This window comes from Mercenaria mercenaria, chromosome 12 (assembly GCF_021730395.1).
Source record: "Mercenaria mercenaria strain notata chromosome 12, MADL_Memer_1, whole genome shotgun sequence".
Classification (NCBI taxonomy): domain Eukaryota; kingdom Metazoa; phylum Mollusca; class Bivalvia; order Venerida; family Veneridae; genus Mercenaria; species Mercenaria mercenaria.
In genome coordinates, this window is record NC_069372.1 from 19,111,160 (window position 1) to 19,134,171 (window position 23,012).

The 23,012-nt window shown below is 34.4% G+C and overlaps 1 protein-coding gene across 2 annotated transcripts; it reads left to right on the forward strand.

Moving 5' to 3' along the window:
• The first annotated feature begins 1,688 nt into the window (after positions 1-1,688).
• On the forward strand, positions 1,689-15,160 carry LOC123534874 (uncharacterized). Of its 2 annotated transcripts, none has more exons than XM_045317331.2 (3): positions 1,689-1,879; positions 9,913-10,092; positions 10,984-15,160. In XM_045317331.2, exons 2-3 carry the CDS (start codon positions 9,935-9,937, stop codon positions 11,753-11,755), a joined length of 930 nt encoding a protein of 309 aa, XP_045173266.2. In that variant the 5' UTR covers positions 1,689-1,879; positions 9,913-9,934; the 3' UTR covers positions 11,756-15,160. The 2 variants fall into 2 exon arrangements, with proteins under 2 accessions (XP_045173266.2, XP_045173267.2); XM_045317332.2 differs by having other exon boundaries at positions 1,742-1,842.
• The last annotated feature ends 7,852 nt before the right edge of the window (positions 15,161-23,012 follow it).

A 23,012-nucleotide genomic window follows, 5' to 3' on the forward strand; every position in this document is an offset into this window, starting at 1 on the left:
CTAACAATGATGTTATAGGCAGCTGTTTTTGGTACTACTCTTAGCAGAATGTATATTACGTTTTAAGAACCAAGACTTTGACATGCTTTACTAAATATTTTGTTTATATGAGGGGACCAAGATAAATTAAATCTTACTTTTAATCCTAAGTAAGTAGCTTGACTGACAACAGACAGAGGCTGACCATGTAAGGAATAGACAGTATTCACTGGTGGTTTTCTGGACTTAGAAACATGCATGATATGACATTTGCTCACGTTAAAGGACATCTTCCATTTCTGCTCCCATAATGACAGAGTATTAAGGTCCCGTTGCAGCTGAGCTGAGTCTGCCGGTGACTTAATTGTTCTGTAGATAACACAGTCATCTGCAAAAAGGTGCACATTGGAAGACACAGAACCCGGTAGGTCATTTATATAGAGCAGAAATAGTAGAGGTCCCAGGACGGACCCCTGAGCGACGTCTGATATAACAGGAGTCAAGCCAGATTTTGCCCCATCAGTACCACCACCCTTTAATTCTGTTCTGTGTCCTAGGAAAGCTTTGATCCAGGAATGATTGTGCAGAGCCCCTGATGCTAAAATGATCTAATTTTAATAAAAGTCGGCCATGGTGAACTACATCAAATGCTTTACTAAAGTCCATGATGGCAACATCAACTTGACTTCGCTGTACCGATTTAGCTAAGTCATGAATAAAACCCACAAATTGGGTCTCGCAAGACCGCCGGGCACGAAAACCACTCTGGTTGTCTACCAGGATGTTATATTTGTCTAGGTGATCCAAGATATTACTGACTACAATGTGTTCTAATAGTTTGCAAGCTATACATGTCAATGAGACTGGTCTATAACTGGAAGCTGGAAATTGTACACTTTTTTTTAATAATTGGTGTTACATGTATAAGCGTCATGTGTCTAGCTATAGTTTGTTCTTTTTAATTGATAATATAAATGATATATTGAATAATGAGTTTTTTTCGCAACGGAAAACATTTGCAAACGTTCGAGAAAAAATAATGGCTTGAATTCAAGATAGGTCACTTCACAGATGGTCAGTCGCATCGTTAGAGATTGCTTTGATTAACCGAGACTGATACTAACAACTATAGGTGCACGAAATATATTGCAGATTAAAAAATCTGGGGGAGGCCACCAACCGGTCGGAGGGGAAACCCCCTCCCGCACCCAACCCATCGCCTTTTCATGCCTCTCCAAAAAATCCTGACTGCGCCTATAGGACAAAAAATGTCTACAGATTGGGCAGACGTAAAAGCATACAGACACTAAAAAGAAAAATGGCGCATAATGGCGGATACAAATAGTCCCCAGTTTTTTTGCTCTGTAGAGCTATTTTTCTTATTTTCTTTGCACTTTTTTTGCTAAAATCACATGACAGATCTATGCTTGACATGTAGGTAGCATTTTCATAATAAAATAACAACATGACAAAAATTTTCATGGAAACTTAGATCATACACCACCAGTATAATTTGGGGTGTCATTTCTTAGCTGATATGCAGTTAGTGTGTGTGACTGAAATTATTTTTCTTGCATCAAATATGACCCCCACTTTTCTTTTGATTTTTAGTTAGCACTGACAATATTCTTCAAGAAAATGTAGGTTACAGACATTTAAAATGGGTCCTGATGTGTGCTGCAGTCATTGGAATTAGGTCAATTTTATATAGAATAAAGAACAACAACTATTTAGTGTGTTATAACCAAGAATTTAGTGTACTAAATCCTAATTGCGATAAATACAAATAGTACTTTTCACGTTACCGAGAAGAAGAAAAAAAAATTAAAAATCAATGAAAAAAAGGCTGTTTCAAAGCAAAAAGTAGCGTTTTCATCATATGCAAGAGAAAAATTTAAAAGTGTGTCATTATTGATTTATTAAGACCACTCCTTTGAAACACTAATATATTTTCTAGCAGTAAATTGAAGTAACACACGTTTTCGCGATGTAAATTATATTTTTAAAAGTGCGTTTGATGCTATTGTCGCTTTACTAAAATAATAAAGGAAAGAAAAAAGTATTATTCTGTTATTTGCAAAGAAAATATTTAATGAAAGTGACTTGGCTACTAGGGTACGGTAACCACAGACACTTGGAAGTCAAGTCCCCCCCCCCCCCCCCCCCCCCTCCTAGTTCAATAACATTAAAGCCCCAACTTTTACTACCCTGGCAGTAAGTTTTGTAGGAGGAGCCTATCAAATATCAACGCTACTCTAGGCTGTCTGTTAGCTAAAAATAGCTCACTTTAAATGATTCACAGGCAGATGTAAACAATGGTCAGTTGAAGAAGAAATTTGAACTAGTTTGCATGTTTTGATGGTAAACAACTATTATTATCCATATTGTGCATCCATATCAGTATCAATCCTATGAAAAATTGAGTCAAGACTAGCATTCCTGATTTTTAATCTTGTTTATGTAAATTTAACAATGAAACTCAAAATCAAACATTCATTTAACTAAAATTATCATTGCTGGCTGGTCCATTAATTGAGATAACCTAGCAATAAATGTAGAAATAATAAACTTTAAGTCTTGGATGCAGAACAATACACACAAATTAGCAAGTGCTGCTGTGATAAGGACTAATAAAAATGATAAGCTATTTGAAATTATATTTATCACTGTATGTCTGTAATTAGTAGTTCCCTATTTCTTTAAAACATTTTTATGATATGGCATATAAAAATATAACTGTAGAAATGACTATGATATTCTATTTGGTTTAAAAATTCAAAATTACTTTCTGGAGAAGTTTTGCATTGCACTCTAGCTTGGTGTTAATTCCATTGATACGAAGCCTTCTGACGATCAGGTTTGTTGATAAAATTAACCACGTGGAAATTGTTTACATTCTCTGTTCCTCTAGGGTTCATGACCTCATTAGCTCCTCCCGGCAAATTCAAATTTTTGGCAGTTAGGTTTAAATAATTTTTTGAAACTATACTTCAACAATTTTTATTTTAAGAAATAAAAACACCAATTGATAAAGAATATTTCAATGTGTATTTATGCAATTTTTCATAACTTTTTATTCAGTGGTTTATTTAAAATTTTGAAAAAGGGCTCTCTGATGTGAAACATGCATAATTTATATAAAAACCTGCCCCGGCACCATCTTGTGGCTTTTATATGGCAGTTGGGGGTTTAAACTTGCACAGGGTGCCTTTTAATATTTGGAGGTTCAACATGTCCCTGTGTCAAGTTTAATCGAATGTCAGCCATTTGCATAGCACAGGTTACGACTTTATTTTATTGAAGTGTAATGTAGGAAAACTCCCAAACACGTGAAACATTGGTTTACCGTAACTAAAACTGCACCACCAATCACTTCTCCGACGCATTTCACACAATCTTCTAGCGTATTTTATTGAAATATCATGAACAATACAACACCGAATAAATATGTAGAATCAATTATACATGCTTAGACGAAAACAAATACGTTAAGCCTACAACACTTGTAAAAAATCTGCGGCCATTATTCAACGCATGGGTACCGCCGAACGCATGTGGACTAGCCTTTTAAGCTGCTTTCATATGACTTTACAACTAATATAAGTAACTTTTAATAAAATTACAACCAACAAATGCTGATTACACCCATCGATTATAAACATATGCATACTACATAGACAATACGTTAGTAACGGGCCGCATTTTTCTTCAAATCCGACCGTGAGAATATTTTTTCGTCTAAAATTATTCTTTATAATAAAGAAGATTTGACAGTTTCGTTTTGTGTTGCGAAAGTGAATGGATGTAAATTTCATTTTCAAAGTGCTGACTGATCTTCAATATCTTCAGTAAGACAGTATGCTCAATGGATGTGTAAATTCGGTTTTTGTGTCCGTTGTTGGTATTTAGCTATCGCTTTTAAGTCACTTCTACCATGAACTTGTAAAACCTTCCGCAAGAACTTTTGCGGAAGGCTCTACTGGGAAATTCATACTTTCGATAAAACGTTGGACTATATGAAATGTCAAAATCGTAAAATATTGAAGTCCGACGTTTATTTATAGAACTACCCCCTCTCCTAGTAGCAACAACCACAGGAAAGATGACTCGTGCAAACACTTGATTCAGGATTTCAAAAAAATGTGACCACAAAAAAATTGGAATGCTCGCTTTCACATTTTTAACCTACCTTATTGTAGGTATTTCAGTGACTTTAAGATGAAGACTTTTCATTTCAAAAATGATGCAGATGTGTTCATTAACATTATATCTTTCATAATAATACAATATTTTACCATATAAATTGTTTTACAAAAAACTACAGCACTTTCAACTTTTGCCTCCCATATTTTGTAGGTCACTATTTTTCATAAAAAATGGTGTAACTAATTAATTTCAGTAACAAATATTTTAATTCTTGCATTTTTCCTCAAATTCCCCTAATTTCTGAGAAACTGCTAACTCTTCGAATGATAAACAAAATCATGCTCAATACCTAAACACATAATTTGAGGAAAAATGCAAGAATTAAAATATTTGTTACTGAAATTAATTAGACACTTTCCACTTTAAAAAGCTTTGTTGACAATAGGGGTCAAGGTCATTGAAATACCTACCTTATTGTGTTGCATGTAGGGTATCTTAAATACTGTATGAGTTTTAAGACAGGAAAGTGTGCAGATTGGAAAACACTGTTTTTCAAAGTGAAAGTACCATGTATTTGAATGGGACTAAAATTTCATTTTCATTTTTAGCTCATCTGATTTTTTGAAAAAAATTGAGTTATTGTCATCGCTTGGTCGGCATTGGTGTTGCCTGGTTAAGTTTTATGTTTAGGCAGGGGTTCCATTTGACCCGGGTCCCCGGGTCCGGACCCGGGAGATTTTCAAAAGACGCTAAAAGGACCCGGCATGATAATTGCCTGTGCGTCACTCGGGACCCGGAGACATTTTCCTTTGATAATCCTTCCTCTTATCAGTCATTTCCTACAGTAAAACTATGTCCACGATAAACACGTGTATTCAAAAAACACTCGCGGTCATGCCCTCCTGCCTTTGATCTTCTGCTAAATCCCGCCCTTTATCCTGTGGATACGCCACGCTGATTTTTCTTTATCAGCAAGTTACGTCACGGCGAGTGCACATAGTGAGAATCAATGAAGTCAGTCAGGGGTGTAAAATTATTTTTCACACCACTCGCCCTGCAGGACTAGTAGCCAGTAATATCTACTCGCCCTTAGTGAACAGCCACTCGCCCTAATAATTGACACTTTTAATACTGTCACTTTTATGAAAGGAGTATTATGTACAATAGTATTATTTCCCGAAAAATATTTATTTTGAAAAGTGTCTAAAAAGTTTGGACACAATAATCATCGTCCATCCACCCGTGTTGAAAGAGATGAAAAAAAAGGTAATTATTCAGTTGATAAACTAAGTAATTGATCATGTTTGCCCTCAAGGAATTTACATTATTGTTTGACAAAAAAAAACTTTTAAATTGTTGGTCAAAAAATACATGTACAAAGATTCATTTAAAACTTATTAAAAACCGCAATGACATCACATTGCTTTATTTTAAAATCGCATTTCTATTTACTTTCACGAGGTCACGTAACCTATTCTGCCGCACTAACAGAAATCTGTTTGCCAAAAATCGTTTTACTCCATGTATTGTAATTGCTGCCGCTTTTTCATTCTTTAAGATTTTTTTATTCTGTTTTTTGTTCTTTCTGGTCAAAAGTCTGAATTTTATGCCCAGAGTATTCATCATTTATTTACTTTTAAAAAGAAATAAGTAACTAAGATCGCGCTGTTTGAATTTTTACAAATGATTATATGAAAATTCGACCGTTTTTATAGAATTTTGCCTACATTTCTGTCGATATCTTATTAAAATCATTATAGAATTCAAATAGTATTATTTCTCAAGAGGTGTTGAAAACTTGAGGCGAAAAAGTTAAAAAATGAATGCACTACGCACGATTTTTGTGTACGTGTCGATGTAAATTAGATATTTAATACGATAGGTCGCACGTGCTTGTGGAATGGAAAATTACCGGCATGACGTTTTGATATCTTTACGATTCGCGGGTAAATTCCAGTCAATCCAGGTAGCGACTGAACCATCTCAAAGTTTGTTGACGTTTTGGAGTTGTAATTTCTGAATTTTGGTAAAGGAAGGACGTAAAAAACCACTCGCCCGATCGGTCGAGTATACAGCGAGGTCCACTCGTCCTATTCAGACTTTAACTCGCCAATGCTAGCGGGCGAGTGGAATTTTACACCCCTGCGGAAGTGTTAACATTAATTGATAAAGCGTTACCGGTATTGAGCCTGCATACTGTCAAAAAAGGCGCCAATTATTAAATTATCGTAATTAAGCGACCAGCTGATTACCGAGCATGTGAAAAGTGTCCTGCAAGATTTCTTCATGCAAACTTTAAATTAGACCATTGTTTAATGATCGTACCCTAATTTCAACATGAAAATCCACAAATTTAAATGAATTTGGAAAGCAAAAATAAGTTTAGAATGTCCGTTCACGATCTAATTACACCCGATGACATATGCAATTTTTCCAAAATTCACTAAAAAACTGACTTTCAATGCAATTTTTAATGAAAAGTAGCATCATTATTTGAGGAACTATCTCTGGTTTACCTGAGTGGACCAAGTTAACTGGGCAAAAACAACATTTCAGACGACATTCCGAAAGTGTACCAGTATCCGGATAGTACGTTTTGGATACATTTTTACAGTGTGTTTTAGCACTTTTCTGCTAACAAAAAAAAAATATTGAAAAAAAAAAACCTCATCAAATTAAAATGAATTTTGATAAATATTAATTTACAATATGAGATTATATGACCTGAAACAGAAATTGTTATTATGCTGTAACATGTTCTTGGTTTTAGTTGCTATTAATTACGTAGTATTACTATATAAGAAAATACAGTCAATTGTATCGACGTGTTGTGGCAGGACTCTTGTATTTTGAAAAAGGACCCTTCAAAATTTGGACCCAAGGGTCCTGGGACTCTTGGGTTTTCAGGTCTATTGGAACCCCTGATGTTTAGGTCAACTTTTCTCCTAAACTATCAAAGCTACTGCTTAAAAACTTGCAACACTTGTTCACCATCAATAGCAGACTCTGTACAGCAAGAAACATAACTCCATCCTGCTTTTTGCAAGAATTATGGCCCCTTTTGGACTTGGAAAATATCAGATTTCTTGGTTAAGTTTTATGTTTAGGTCAAGTTTTCTCCTTAACGGTCAAAGCTATTGCTTTAAAACTTGGAGCAGTTATTCGCCATTAAAAGCTGACTCTGTACCACAAGTACCATAACTCTGCATTGCTTTTTGCAAGAATTATGGCCCTTTTTGGACTTAAAAAAATCATGGTAGGACATTATACAGAGACAAAAAAAAAATCAGATGAGCGTCTGCACCCGTAAGGCGGTGCACTTGTTTTATTGAATGGCTGCATAATCTCTCTAAAGAAACTTGGGAAATATTCCTTTCTTGTATATAAATAAGTAATATTAAAATAAATAAAATACATGTAGCAGAAAAAATGCAGTTAGCTGCTGTCCCTTTTGCACAAAAAACCTGAAAAATGTCTTATGTGTCATAATCTAGGACATGACTTTAACCCCCTATAAATCTTTATCACTAAATTTTATGGTCAAAAGCACAATTGATTTGTCAGTCAAACACATACAAGTGTCCAAAAACCTAATTTTCATCTTGTAATCAAAACTAACAAAAAAAGTGGTGGTTGTTGCTACTCCTAGTTCAATAATATTAAACTTGCACAAAGTGCCTTTTAATATTTGGACGTTTAACATGTCCCGGTGTCAAGTTTAATCAAATGACAGCCGTTTACATAGCAAATATTTCAACCTTGTTTTATTGAAGTGTAATGTAGGAAAAGTCCCAAACACATGATATATTGGTTTACCGTAATTAAAACTGCGCTACCAATCACTTCCCCGACGCATTACACAGACTCGATGAAATATTATGCACAATGCAACACTACAAAATATACAGAATCAATTATACATGCTTAGACGAAAACAAATACGTTTAACCTACGGCACTAGTAAAAAAAATCTGCGGTCATTATTTGACGTAAGGGTACCACCGAATGCATACTGACTGACCTTTGAAACTGCTTTGATATGAATGTGTAACTATATGAAAGAACTTTTAATTAAATTACTACAAATAAATGATGGTAACACATATCGGCTATATATACTAACTACATAGAGAACACGTACCATAACGGGCCGAATTATTTATAAAATCCAACCATGAGAATATTTTTCGTCTAAATTCATTCTTTATTATAAAGAATATTTGACAGTTATGTGTTTTGATGCGAAAGTGAATGAATGTAAATTTCAATTTTGAAGCGTGGAGAGAGATCTGCGGTGCTTTCAATAAGACAATGTGTTCAATGGATGTGTAAAATAGGTTTCTTTGTCAGTTGTTGGTATTTAGCTTTTGCCTGTTAGTCACTTCCATCATGAACTTGTAAAACACAGGGGGTTTTGTTCAGGGTTTCACTCTTTAAAGACCATAGTAATTCCGCTTGACTTGGTAAAAAATCAGGGCTTTTCATCCTTATATAACAGAGGCCGATATTAGGCCACTTCCCAATTGAAAATAAGGTCATTTTTTCCCAACTGTGGCAGAGGAACTTCCCAAAATGTAAAAAAAAAAAGAAAAGAATTTTTTTTTTTTTGAAATTATATTTCACAAACAGGAAGCAGAGAGCTCATTTATGATAAGGAATCCACACCATTGTGTCCTTTGTTACATACCTCTTTTGCAGAAGGGAGAAAGGCCCCGTTTCAATAAAATGCCCTTTTCTCAAAATGAGCAATTATCATGTATGAATTTCCCAATTTGAAAGGCCAGGGTCTCTTCCCAATTTCCTGATGAAAAGCCCTGAAAATATGCATTAAAGGCCTAGTGAATGTTTGTCATACGTACCTCAAAAAGTATTTTACTTAAGTGTTGTTATGAAACTATATAAGAATGTTATTTGTTATGTGAAGTTGTTCAATATTATTCTTTCTGTTTCTTTTATTTTGTGTTTTTAGCTCATCTGATTTTTTGGAAAAAAATTGATGAGTTATTGTGACATCACTTGGTCTGCGTCGACGTTGCCTGGTTAAGTTTTATGTTTAGGTCAGCTTTTCTCCTAAACTATCAAAGTTATTGTTTTAAAACTTGCAACACTTATTCAACATCAATAGCTGACTAGCTGACTCTGTACATCAAGAAACGTAACTCCATTCTGCTTTTTGCAAGAATTATGGCCCCTTTTGGAAATATCAGATTTCTTGGTTATTAATAAGTTTTATGTTTAGGACTTTAGGTCAACTTTTCTCCTTAGCGGTCAAAGCTATTGCTTTAAAACTTGGAGTAGTTATTCGCCATTAAAAGCTGACTCTGCACAGCAAGTACCATAACTCTACACTGCTTTTTGCAAGAATCATGGCTCCTTTTGGACTTAGAAAATATGGGTAGGACAATATTTCTATTATACAGAGACAAAAAAAATCAGATGAGCGTCTGCACCCACAAGCGGTGCATTTGTTTGATGATGTTTGCAGTATCCATACCCCCACCTCCATGACTCACACTCTCAACCCAAGATAACCTTATAGTGACAGGAAGTGAGGTCATCAGTGTTAATGGACACACATCTATTTAATGGATTGTGTGATTTGAATCATTTGGTCCAGGACCAAAAATCCTCAAAATGTTTTTAGGATATATATATATCAGAGTGAAATTTATTCCAAGAATTAGAAAGTATTCACACATTAGTTATTACAGATTTATACTCTCTTACTTCAGTCACTGACCATGATGCAACCTCTAACCATGGCTTTCTGATTTGTTTCTTATTCAGGTAGATGCTGTCTGTATAGTGTATGATAATGCAGGTGTGTAATATAAGCCTGGCAGTGTCGGCTGGGTATTACATTCTCCTAGGACTGTGGTGGCATGTACAGATCACTAAGAAGTACTGGAGCAGCAAACATAAGAAAACAGAGTTCACATCATCTGTAACCTTCCAGTGCTGTGCAAGGTATAATTAATGCTCTTGTGATATTATCATGTTTTATGTATGTACGCATGATGCGTTAAGTATATTTATAGTCGGCACCAGTAACGCATGTGGGTGACACCTTCAGAAGAATTTTTAACGTGGATTTCAAAGTTGAAAAGCTGGTTCTTAGATCAATGATGTTGATTTGGGTGGGTGATGTCCTAAGTTTCTATAGTCTTTGTTACCACTAGAGTCAAGATCACTGTTAGGTCAAGATCAGTGCTACTAAAGTTTGAAAATGTTTAAAAAAAAAACCACCTAGTTTATCGGTAATTGCCACGTCTTTTGTTTATAATTTATATGGGTAGTGAAAGATACAAAATTACAGAAGTTGCCCTGATTGTGTCAGGTGTAAAGCACTAATACACAGGACCCTTGTCCAAAATTTAACCTTTAGCCAGCTGTCTGCAAGTGGTTCTGCCTATGCGACCAGTGCAGACCAAGATCAGCCTGCACATCCATCATAGGTCAGGTGAGTGATACAAGGTCTTAAGGGCCCTCTTGTTTTATGCGTGACACCTGACAGCGTTCACTTTAGTCTGATCTTCAGAGGATAACCCTGATATATTATTAGCTTCTTAACCTTTAACCTGCTGCCCGCAAGTGATTCTGCCTTTGCGGCCAGTGCAGACCACATTCTGTGCAGGCTGATCTTGGTCTGCACTGTTCGCAATTCAGTCAGTAAATTTTCAGTGAACACTCCTTTGAATAATAAATGGTATTGCCCAAATTGATTGATGGACTAGTCCATTTTTGAAATTTTAACAAGGTAAAGGTTAATCATTCAAGACAAGTTTTGAATGCTTTCATTACAGAAGAATATTTCTTACTTTATTTTGAAAAATATTTAACTTAACTTTTTTGTTTCAGATGTAGAAGTGTCCCAGTAGAAGGCTTATTTAAGTTCCTCTCGAGCGTCAGTATTTGTGTCATCAGTGTTTATCAAATTAATAGTGCTCAGAACAGCTCGGAGAAGAATGAAGCCATAGGCCAGCTCACAGTGTTCAGTTTGTTTGCTCTGTCTTCAGTCTGTGATATCATATCAGATTGTTGTCAACGCATCATTTTCCCAGGCCTCGACTATCTGGTCCTAGTCATTTGCTTCAACGTTCAGTCAGTGGTGCTCTCCTATCATTCAGTCGCATCATATTCTTGGATGTCAGTCGCCGATACTTGTGCAATGTATGCTGCAACATTTGCCGCAGTAGCGTTACTTTTAGAGTTTAAATATTCTCATTATATCTGGTTCCCGTTGATTCGTTCATTCTGTACAGTGGTGCTAGGAACCTGGTTTGCTCACATGTGCGTTGTTCTGTTGAAACAGAGTGTACAATCAGAGGACTCGATCCCGACTTCTACAGAGAATAGCACTATCACCATAGCGCAAGGTGTTCATTCGTCTAACTTTACTTTTGATGGGCAGAAAGTTGAAAATTTATCGTTAGTGCCAATGTATTTTTCTTGGCACTGTCTGTTTAACATGAATCTCCTGACAATTTTGTGGGTAGTGGTATATAAACTGGCCAGTAAGAATTGCTGTGTGTGTATGCCGGACGAGGAACGAATAAATCATTTTGAGAATCGTGTACATTTTGATTACCACATGATCACACGTATGACAGATTCTGACTATGAGGAATGATTGATGAGCATGTATGATCATACTGTAGTAAGATTTCAATTAAGGAATGATTTACGAACACAAATGATCATCCGAATTAAGATTTGATTTACTAGCATGTATGATCATGCAGAAAGAAGATTTCAATTAAGGATGTATAATAATAGTTAAAGGAGCTTTTAATTAAGGAATGATTTACAAGCATTTACCCTGAATTCCCGAAAATAAGCCGGTCTCCAAAATAAGCCACCATTTCACTACATGCAAAAAGGACTCATAAATAAGCCGCACTCAAAAATAAGCCTTCCAGTTTTTAGCTCATCTGATTTTTTGAAAAAAAATTATGAGTTATTGTCATCACTTGAGCGGTTGTCGGCGTCGGCGTTGCCTGGTTAAGTTTTATGTTTAGGTCAGCTTTTCTCCTAAACTATCAAAGCTATTGCTTTGAAACTTGGAATACTTGTTCACCATCATAAGCTGACCCTGTATAGCAAGAAACATAACTCCATCTTGCTTTTTGCAAGATTTATGGCCCCTTTTGTACTTAGAAAATATCAGATTTCTTGGTTAAGTTTTATGTTAAGGTCAACTTTTCTCCTAAACTATCAAAGCTATTGCTTTGAAACTTGGAATACTTGTTCACCATCATAAGCAGACCCTGTACATCAAGAACCATAACTCCATCTTGCTTTTTGCAAGAATTATTGCCCCTTTTGGACTTAGAAAGTCAGTTTTCTTGGTTAAGTTTTATGTTTAGGTCAGCTTTTATCCTAAACTATCAAAGTTGTTGCTTTAAAACTTGCAACACTTGTTCACCATCATAAGCTGACCCTGTACAGCAAGAAACATAACTCAATCCTGCTTTTTGCAAGATTTATGGCCCCTTTTGGACTTAGAAAATATCAGATTTCTAGGTTAAGTTTTATGTTTAGGTCAACTTTTTCTCTTAAACTATCAAAGCTATTGCTTTGAAACTTGCAACACTTGTTCACCATCATAAGCTGACCCTGTATAGCAAGCAACATAACTCCATCCTGCTTTTTGCAATAATTATTGCCCCTTTTGGACTTAGAAAATCATTTTCTTGGTTGAGTATTATGTTTAAGTCGACTTTTCTCATAAACTATCAAAGCTATTGCTTTAAAACTTGCAACAGTTTTTCACCATCATAAGTGGACACTGTACATCAAGAAACATAATTCTATCCTGCTTTTTGCAAGAATGATGGCCCTTTTTAGACTTAGAAAATCGTGGTTAGGACAATATTTCTATTACACAAAAAAAATCAGATGAGCGTCAGCACCCGCAAGGCGGTGCTCTTGTTTTATCAGTAATAGTATCAATGACTTTGTTAGGACATCATATATAATAGCAAAAGTTACCAACGTGTACATAGCAGATTTATTTCTACATGTAATAGCAATAAAACATACTTTGGAATAAAAGCACTAATTTTTTAAAACCCTGGACAAAATTAAAACCTTAAAAACAAAAAAATACCTGTCTCAAACACTTCTTGTCATGTCAGTTCTACTAATTAACATGACAGGTCTTTATAACACAATGCAGTGTTTATCACGTATTGTGTAAGTTATTCTTACCCGTTGGTCGATTAAATCAAAGGTGTATTTTGTTTGTTAGGCCAGACAAAACTATTTAATGGGTAATTATCTGTTAGCATCGGGGTATTTTCATTAAGAAATTGTAACAAATTGTAACAAAACTGGTACGTCAGAAGTATAAGTAATACCGACGTCAGTGTTTTTACTACAAAGCAAAATATATGATATCCATATCTTCAGTATATTGGTACTCGAAACTACGCTGCTTTTTAAACTCTTACTGAATATATGTACTCAAAAGTTTGCCGGACTCAAAAATAAGTCGGTCTGGATAATCATGATAATAAGCCACCAAATCCTTACTAAAATTTAAAATAAGCCGTGGCTTATTTTCGGGATTTCAGGGTATTATGATCATACTGAAGTAAGATTTCAATTAAGGAATGATTTACTGGTACAAGCATGTATAATCATACTGAAAGGTTGTTTCAATTAAGGAATGATTTACCAGCATGTATAATCGTACTAAACTCAGATTTCAATTAAGGAATGATTTAAGAGCAGTTTAACATCTTTGTCATTTTGATGTAAGATACATTAGATGTATTTAGTGTGTGGAAAGTCAAAGACCTTCACACGTACTTTTGCATTTCTTTGTTTTCTGTTAAAGAAATTTGCTTTGTTTTCATTTATTTATTAAATTTTGTCATAGAGGGACATTATTTACTAATAAGATTATTTTGTACATTACCCACAATTGTTGGAACAGCGCATCTCATTGGCATTATCATGTTGTATATTTTCATCGAAGGAAAGAGGATATGACTGTATATATTGCATGTTAAATAGTAAATTCTAACACTTTTAAGATTTTCTTTTATACAAACCAAGAAGGATTTTACCGTGTATTGTCTTGTCGATAAGAACACGTTTTGCAAAATGACCTACTTTTGGCTGTTTACTCCCTCATATTTAAAACTGCATTTTATTTCTGATTAGTATCTCTTCCTAGTGTAATTTGAATGTGTTAGAATGAAAATAGATTTTAGTTTTGCTTGCTTTGTTGGCAAATAAAACAAGTTTTTTCATTCAGATGCATCGTAATTAATCACTCAGGCCTTTGTGATTAGATTACTATGCATCTGAACTCAAAACCGTGTTTTATTTGCCAACAAAGCACGCAAAACAAAAATCTATTTCCTAAAGAACATACTAGTAGCATGCCATTGTGAGTTTTATTCACACAGTATGTATTGAGAATATATTTTCAGCATTTTTCAGATTATTTTTATGAACAAATATTTTTTTAATTTACACATTGATGAAATGTTATGCTTAAAATATGATATTTGATACTCATTTTTCTGTAACTAAATTCACTTAGAAATACACATGTTTCTTTGAGTAGAACATAATTATTATTATAGAAATCTGTAGAAGCGAAAAAATGGTTGTTTGTTTTAAACTTACCATTCACAGATTAAGAATGAGGAAATGTTTTGGGTCAGTGAATTTTTTTTGGTAATATACGTTTTACTATAAAAACTATAATAAGTTGCTTTAGCTAAAGACAAACAGCATTGTGTTGCAACATGGACAAGTGTATATTTTCTAATAGCATACATGTATATATTTTTTAGCTCACCTGAACTTTGTTCAGAATGAGCCATTTGTATAAGTGGATTATCTGGCATACGTTGATTTGCATCAGTATTTGAGCCATGTCATGAGAAAACCAACATAGTGGCTTTGCGACCATCATGGATCCAGACCAGCCTGTGCATCCGCGCAGTCTGGTCAGGATCCATGATGGTCGCTAACAGTTTCTCTAATTGCAATAGGCTCTGAAAGCGAACAGCATGGATCCTGACCAGACTGCGCAGGCTGGTGGTCTGGATCCATGATGGTCGCAAACCCACTATGTTGGTTTTCTCATGGCACAGCTCATTTGTACATAAACATCCTGTCTTCTGAAACTGCTGGTCAGAATTACACCAAACTTGATCAGTAGCATCCTTACATGGACCTCTATTCAAATGGGTCAGCTTGTCCCCTTATAAAGGCTTAAGGGTCTAGGAGAGCTAAAAATAGAAAAAAAGCATGTTAACAATTTCTTCTTTTGTACCAGTCTGCCAGACAATAGGTCTTCACCAAAGTTGGTTTGTAGCATCATTGTATGGTTGTATCTCAGTTTTGTTCAGATTATTCCGCTTGGCCCATTTCAGGGGCTGCCAGAGCTGAAAATAGAAGAACCTGAAATAACTTCTTATGAGCCACTGAATGGATCTTTATTAAACTTGGTCTGTAGCTTTTTTGAAAGGTCTTCTTTCAGATCTGTTGATTTCAGAAATGGTTAAACTTTTAAATGACTTGATGGACAGTTGATGAATTCACAAAATTTGGTCTGTAGCTTCCTTATAATAGTAATAATTTAAGGTTTCGCTTGGCCCATTTAAGGAGCCACCAAAGTTTTAAAAAGAAAAACCTTGAAACAACTTCTTCACATGATCCACATGATTGATCTTCACCAAACTTGGTCTGTAGCATTTTCTTCATGGACTGTTCTCACATTTATTCAAATGGTCCCACTTGGCAGCTTGTAGGCACTGCCACAGTAAAAAATAGAAGAACCCTTAAAGAACTTAATGAACAGCTTTATGTTTATTCACCAAACTTGGTCCGAAGCTAAGTCTCAAGGTCATTGTCCTCCTCAGGTGAGCGAGTAATGCCCATTCTTTGCCTCTTGTTTAATGTATATATTTTCTACAGATTATTTATTCAAATGTGCCAACTGTGTTAAATACTGTGCTCAGCTTTAACTTGCCATGACTGTTATAGATTTCTATGTAAATTTTAAAAATATATAGACTACAAAAGCAAGAGTATTAATTTCTTATGGCTGAGTGCAAAATTATGGTAACTGTATATAGACAAAGAACAAGATACAATAGTCTTGCGCTCAGCCCTCGGAACTTTGCCTGTATGTTAAATGTTATGGTCTCAGATTCTAAATATATATCAACAATGTTGATCCAAAACCCCATAACAAAAATTTGGGACAAATTTATTTATTTTTATTTTTTTGGTAAACTATATCTTCAAGATTTCCCACACATTTCTGTCTAGTCATACATCTCAGTAGCCAGTCTTGTTATTTCAGTAAAACCATTTGAAGAAGTCAGAAACACCGTACCTGTTTCTTTTATAGGATATCTCACTTGTTTAAAAGGGTGCACTAACAGGGTTTTGACATGGCGTTTGCAGTTGCTGGTTTTAAGTGTCCTAAAAAGCCACCATATTGTTGTAAGCCATAGTGCTTTATCATATTAAATACCATTGACTAACAGTGAATAGGAACCAAAACTTTCAATGTTGGCAGAAGAAGACTTGCATACAATTAAGTAAGGTAAAAAAAAATCTTGTAAGTGCTTTAAAGGCATATCTCAGAAGTTAATGCTGTTACGATCTGTTGGATATAAAATATGATTTCAAACTAGTTAAAGATCTTTGTTGCAAAGGACTTTCCCTTGTTTTAACAGACTAAATACATTTTTATTCTTTCCTGAAAAGCTGCCATTTTACAGTTGCAGGGTTTTGGATCGACATTGTTGATATAATATTCTTAAGGCCTTACTTATTGTTTTAGAATTAGATAATAGAGACAACAGGTGTTGCAGGCCTACTTTGCGATGCGTGTCTCTTTAGCTGTGTTTGGGGTGATCTGTGCTTCCGGAAAATCTTACCCTAACATTTTATTTTTATGTCAGTTGTCAGTAAGCTTAGTTAATTAGTTTAAGATATCTACTAAGTGGAAGTCAATGTAGCCCCATTATTTTGAAGTAAGAATGTGTAATAACAGTCGAAAAAACATTGTTCTAAAATTTTGTCAATGCCAGTTTAAGATTGCTCAATTTGTTTTACAGTAGGCTCTTTGTAACTCAACTGTAATGCTTGCAGAATCCTCATCAGACTAGGTCTTGGCATCCTTGGAAGATCCTCTGTCAAGATTGTTAAGATGTTGGCACTTGATCCATTTTTAGGACAGCTGGAGCCAAAATAGAAAAACCTTTATCATGAAATGCTTGATGTATCTTCACCAAATTGGGTCAGTAGCAAATTTTGTGGACCTCTTTCAAATGTATTCAGATGGTTCCACTTGACCCCTTTTAGGTGCCACTAAGGCTGAAAATAGAAAAAAATCTTTAAACAGCTTCTCACAACTACTTGATGTATCTTTACCAAATTTGATATGTAGCATTCCTTCTAATATTGATATCTTACACATTGATTTAAATAGTTGAGTTTGACCCCTTTCAGAGGCCACTGACAGATGTAAAATCTGTTAACCTTTAGCCTGCTGGTGGCAAGTGATTCTGCTTTTGCGACCAGTGCAGACCAAGATCAGCCTGCATGGCCACGCAGGCTGATTATGGTCGGTACTGTTTGCTATTCAGTCAGTAAATTTTCAGTGAATACGCCTTTGAATAATAAGTGGTACTGCCCAAATTGAATGATGGACTAGTACATTTTAGAAATTTAGCAGGGTAAAGGTTTAATAATCAGTAGGCTAGGAAGAGGTCAGCCTTCCGCTACATTGATTTACAGCTTAAGGATTTTACGCTGATAGGGGACTTACAAGTTTACATTTCCATCATTCTATAAGAATATATTTCTGTACATGAAACATCATTTAGAATTTTATAAATTTTAAATTTTAAACATTTTTTACTCTGTTGCTTTCATGCTCTATGTCTTGTTTCTTGTATGGACATACACTAAACACTTTTTTGTTCCCTTTTACATGTATGATGCAGTATGTCATGATATTTATTCAAGGTTTAAATTAATGTAAACAGAGGGGCATTTTGCATTCTGTCTTTAATATTTATTTTTTTACTCGAGTAGAAATTGAAGTCGAGCATGTGCAAGTGATTATTTTGTCTACCCTACGGCATTTTTAATTGATGTAAAAATATTTTCATCATTTATTGATTACTTTGTATAAATGATAAGACGAGATTTGGAAGAGTTATAGAAGTGGTTACATGTATACTTGCATGTTAGTTTTAGGTTTAATGGTTTTTTTATGTTGCAAGATTTAATACATGCTATGCAGGTTCATGACTATGATGGTATGTTGTAATATGTATGCATTTTTATGCCCCCGGGATATACTGATGTGGGACGCATATAGTGATTGTCCTGTTCGTCCGTCCGTCTGTACGAGGTTAACCAAATGGGACTGTTTCGTCTAGCATCAATACCCCTAACTACAATGACTTGATACTAATGCAGATTTAACCTGTGACCATTCCTCATCTTCAGGCATCACCTGACCTTAGTTTGACCTTGACCTTGAACTTGACCTCGTTTTTGGACTTGGGTTGCTTTGTATCGACAAGGATGCCACCGGGGGCATCAAGCATTTATTGAATGCTGCTACTTGTTTTTATTTTGTACTGTTTATAAGTGGAATTGCATAATAATGTAAAATTCTCATGTGTTCAGTAGCGGCTGCATAGTATTTTTCCCTGTGTCTGAATAAATGACTACTTAATGAATTTTTAACATACTTAAAACTACATTATATATTAGTTTAACTGAAATATAAGGGCAAGTCTAAATGTATTTTCAGCACTGTGTGATAATATGAAACAAAATATACTTAGTGGACAAAGTAGAGAATTCTAAAATAATTTGTATTTTAAAAAATTGAAAGTATGTTGAAAAAGGAGTCTTGGTAGGATGTTGCATGTAATGTGCCTTGATAAGAAATGTAGGCTGGGGAACATTGATGGATATAATCTTGATATGTTGCAGGTTTAGATGAACTTCTTCTATTATACTAAGCCCACCCGCTTAACTCAATAGGGAGAGCGTCGATTGCGGGGTTGTGAGTTCAATCCCTGGGCGGGGCGTAGGTTTTCCTTAACGAAAGATAAAACACATTGTGTCTGAAATCATTCGTCCTCTGCCTCTGATTCATGTGGGGAAGTTGGCAGTTACTTGTGGAGAACAGGATTGTACTGGTACAGAATCAAGGAACACTTAATTGTTAGTTTTATTGCACACCATTACATGACTGAAATACTGTTGAAAATGGCGTTAAACCCAAAACAAACAAATCTTTAATACTGTTCAAAGAAAAAACGAAATCATGTTAATGAAATAGTTTTATTGCATGGAATATTAATTACAATACTTCTGGTTTTTGAAAATTTAATCCTTGTAAATGTATCTATTGTTCTAATGAGATCAGCATCATTTCTTTTAATTGCATTTCATGCTTACATTAGTGGTGGGTGGGGCAAAATGAATTGTGTTTCCCCTCCCCCATACTTCTGAAAGAAGATTCTCAACATACCTCCTTTATTTAAGAAATGAGCCGTGCCATGAGAAAACCAACATGGTGCATTTGCGACCAGCATGGATCCAGACCAACCTGCGCAGTCTGGTCAGCATCCATGCTGTTCGCTAACAGCTTCTCTAATTCCAATAGGCTTTGAAAGCAAACAGCATGGATCCTGACCAGACTGTGCAGATGCACAGGCTGGACTGGATCAATGCTGGTCGCAAATGCACTATGTTGGTTTTCTCATGGTGCAGCTCAAAATTTAATCCACTTTTATAAGAAAATATCTTTTTTTTTATATATATAAAATATAAAGCAAATCTTTTCATGTACAATTTCCATTAAAAGTTGCTTTAGCTTAATGATTCATTGTCACTGAAGCATGTGTTTTAAAATCGTTTTTATTATGTGATTTTTTAAATTAATTATATAACTTTTTTTTAATTCTTGTATTTGATTTTTAACCTTTAAAGTTTAAAGTTACTACTTAGTTAAATACTTACTCAAATGCTAAAAGCATGTTGAATCTATAGAATAAGAATCTCTGACATTTTACAGGGATAATCATGTTAATTTTATTAAATGAAGTTGTTCTTTTTCTTTTTTTATCTCGGTCAGTGAGTATATGATTATTGTTTTTAGTCCAATTATGTTTTCAGGGTTTGTGGTGGTCACGAATTAGGAAGCAGTAAGCAATTATACTTAACACTTCCCTTGAGAACTCCATCTACAAATTCTATAAAAAAAAATTTTTTTATCTGCTTGGTAATATATATATGAATTTTAGCTTGACAGAACAAAGAATATTGAGAGCTATTTTACATTTGCTTTGGTCCAGATTCCTAGTTAAAATTTTGATGCACTTATATCTGTTGTTATATAGTGTATTTGATTCAAACTTCAAATACCAGTAGTTTTGCATAATCAGCAAGATTATATGACACATAGTCTGTAATTGTGGTACAAATATTTTATGAATAGTCCATTTTATGGTAAGCGTCTATGTATTGGAAAAGTCTTGATCGGATAGACGCATTTTAAGCATGATTCTCGTGACGCAAAGTGATTTGAAAAACTGGGGGCTCTTCAGTTATTTATTAATTTTTGCAACAAAGCTTCCCAATGGATAAATCGGTTGAAAAGGGTTTCACGTCAATGGTTTATTGATTCGGCTTTCAATTGGACCATAAATTTGTGTGGAATGCCAGATATTGAAAACTGAAGTCCTATCTGACTGTTTAGAGTAAAAATATGGCTATAATTTTGTCAACATTTGACCGTATTCATATCTAACACTCAGATAAAACCTTCCACAGTTTTTATCAGTATGTGTATTTCTTTTTTATAAAATTCGAATAACATGAATATTATGCAAAAAATTAGAGTCCATGTCACCGCTAAAAACCTGTTTTTTAAAAAAAGCACTATCAAAAGAAAAAAAACAGGCAAAAAACCCCCCAAAAAAAACAAAAACGGAAGGGTAGTGATGACAATGAACTATCGTGTTTTATTTTTTTCTTATTTTCTTATTGTAATCATATTTGATTGTTCATTGTTTCATGCATAAAATGATAAAAGGATATCGTTAGAATTTAATTTACCGGTAGTATTTGTTTTCTCAGACAAAGCAGTATTGTGGGGCTATAAGTCACTTAAGTAATAGCTCTAGATATATCCTATTTCATTATCTAGCATTGAAATAGTCGAGAGTGTTGTCCAATCTGTCAGCTCTTGTTAAGTTGTTGAGACAGTTAGCGGCATGTAATGTTCATTATTGATTAATCAAAATTAGTTTTACTCAGTGTCAGTATTTGTTCACTGCAGGTCAGTTCTTCACTATAGCCTCCAGTTATGTCAGCATGTATTGCCACTGTCAGTATTTTGTTTTTACACTTCACTTCAGGTTCTGACAATATTTTTAGTATTTTAGACAAAGTTTCTTTTTTCGTTAAGCAAGATTAATTTCAAAACACTTAATTTTTTTTTTTTTTTTTTTCAAATAGTACTACTAAAGATTCACGAAAATACATCTTTTTGAGAACATTTATGAACACGGTGACCCTGTAGTTTACTTAGCTAATATTTCTCATAAATAAGAATCAAACACGACTGTTTTATCAGGTGCTTTAAATATATATTTAGTATATGTTTCAGTCAGTGCATTGCCTTTTTTGTATACTTTGTTTCTTTGTATACATTTTTTGCTATTACATTGTAATCTTTTGTTTTATTGTCCCTTCCTGTGTTAACTCTGTCCTTATGGTGCAATAAATATTACAAACATCAGCTCGATTATGTTTTATTCTAATATGTCTCGATTCGATTGCCACTTTAACAAAGAAGGTCAAGCTATGCATATTCTTTATTCTAACATGGCTCGATTTGATTTCCAGTTAAACAAAGGAGATCAAGCTCAGTATATTCTGCGATAAACAACGGTTGACGTGCGGACTGGTAAGAGAGCATAATGACGTCAAATTGCAGCATGACTCCCGGTTCATTCCTTCTCGGGTAAATGAAGTCCAGCATAATATTTATTAAAATATTTAAATAAGCATGTCAATGAAAACAGTCAAGGCCTTCTTGTGATTTATCATCTAATTTACCACAGTTCATAGTTCAGATGCTTCGGTATTTAACCACTCGTGCTTACACACTTGTTCAATTCCTACGCATCTGAACTCTGAACCGTGGTAAATTAGACGATAAACCACTGGAAGGTCTTGATTATTTGTTAAATAAACAACAGTTAACATGCAAACCAGTCAGAGAGCACTATGAAACCAATTATATGTATGGCGCTAAATGATTGGTCATCACACTCCTTTGTTTATACATGCCAGAACCGGAAATGGTAATATGTCTTGTGGAATAGTTCCATTAGAGCACAAATGATGGTGAATTAATCTGCACAGCTAGTAACAAACTAAGCGTATGTGTAAATTAAGACAGTTATGCTATGCATTATTTTGTTTTAAACATGTTTTTAAGTAAAATATTGGAAAATATGTTTTTAAATAAAATTATTAAAATTATTCTGCAAGGGTAGAACCTAATCGTGCTGTTTCAATATGTTTAGACCTGGTTCAGCGATATATAATTTCTTAAATTTAAACCATACTTTTACTTGTGTAATGTTACACATACTGGGCTTGACATCACAAGATTTATATTGAAAAAGACAAAATTAATAAGAGATTTATTTTACATTTTAACAGATGATCTAATATTTCTTGTTTCTGGAAAAACATAGAATAAATACTCCCAAATTAATGCACTTAATAAAATGAATAGAACAATGGCATGTATAATTGAAAAGTGTAGGGATTTGGATGGGGGAATTGTTTTGATCCTGGACTTCAAA

What these genes read in the sequence shown, in the direction of transcription:
- LOC123534874 (XM_045317331.2), top strand. Translation starts at nt 9,935, where the DNA reads ATGATAATGCAGGTGTGTAATATAAGCCTGGCAGTGTCGGCTGGGTAT. An exon ending in ACCTTCCAGTGCTGTGCAAG is followed by an intron (nt 10,093 to 10,983) that starts GTATAATTAATG and finishes TTTTTGTTTCAG; the next exon opens with ATGTAGAAGTGTCCCAGTAG.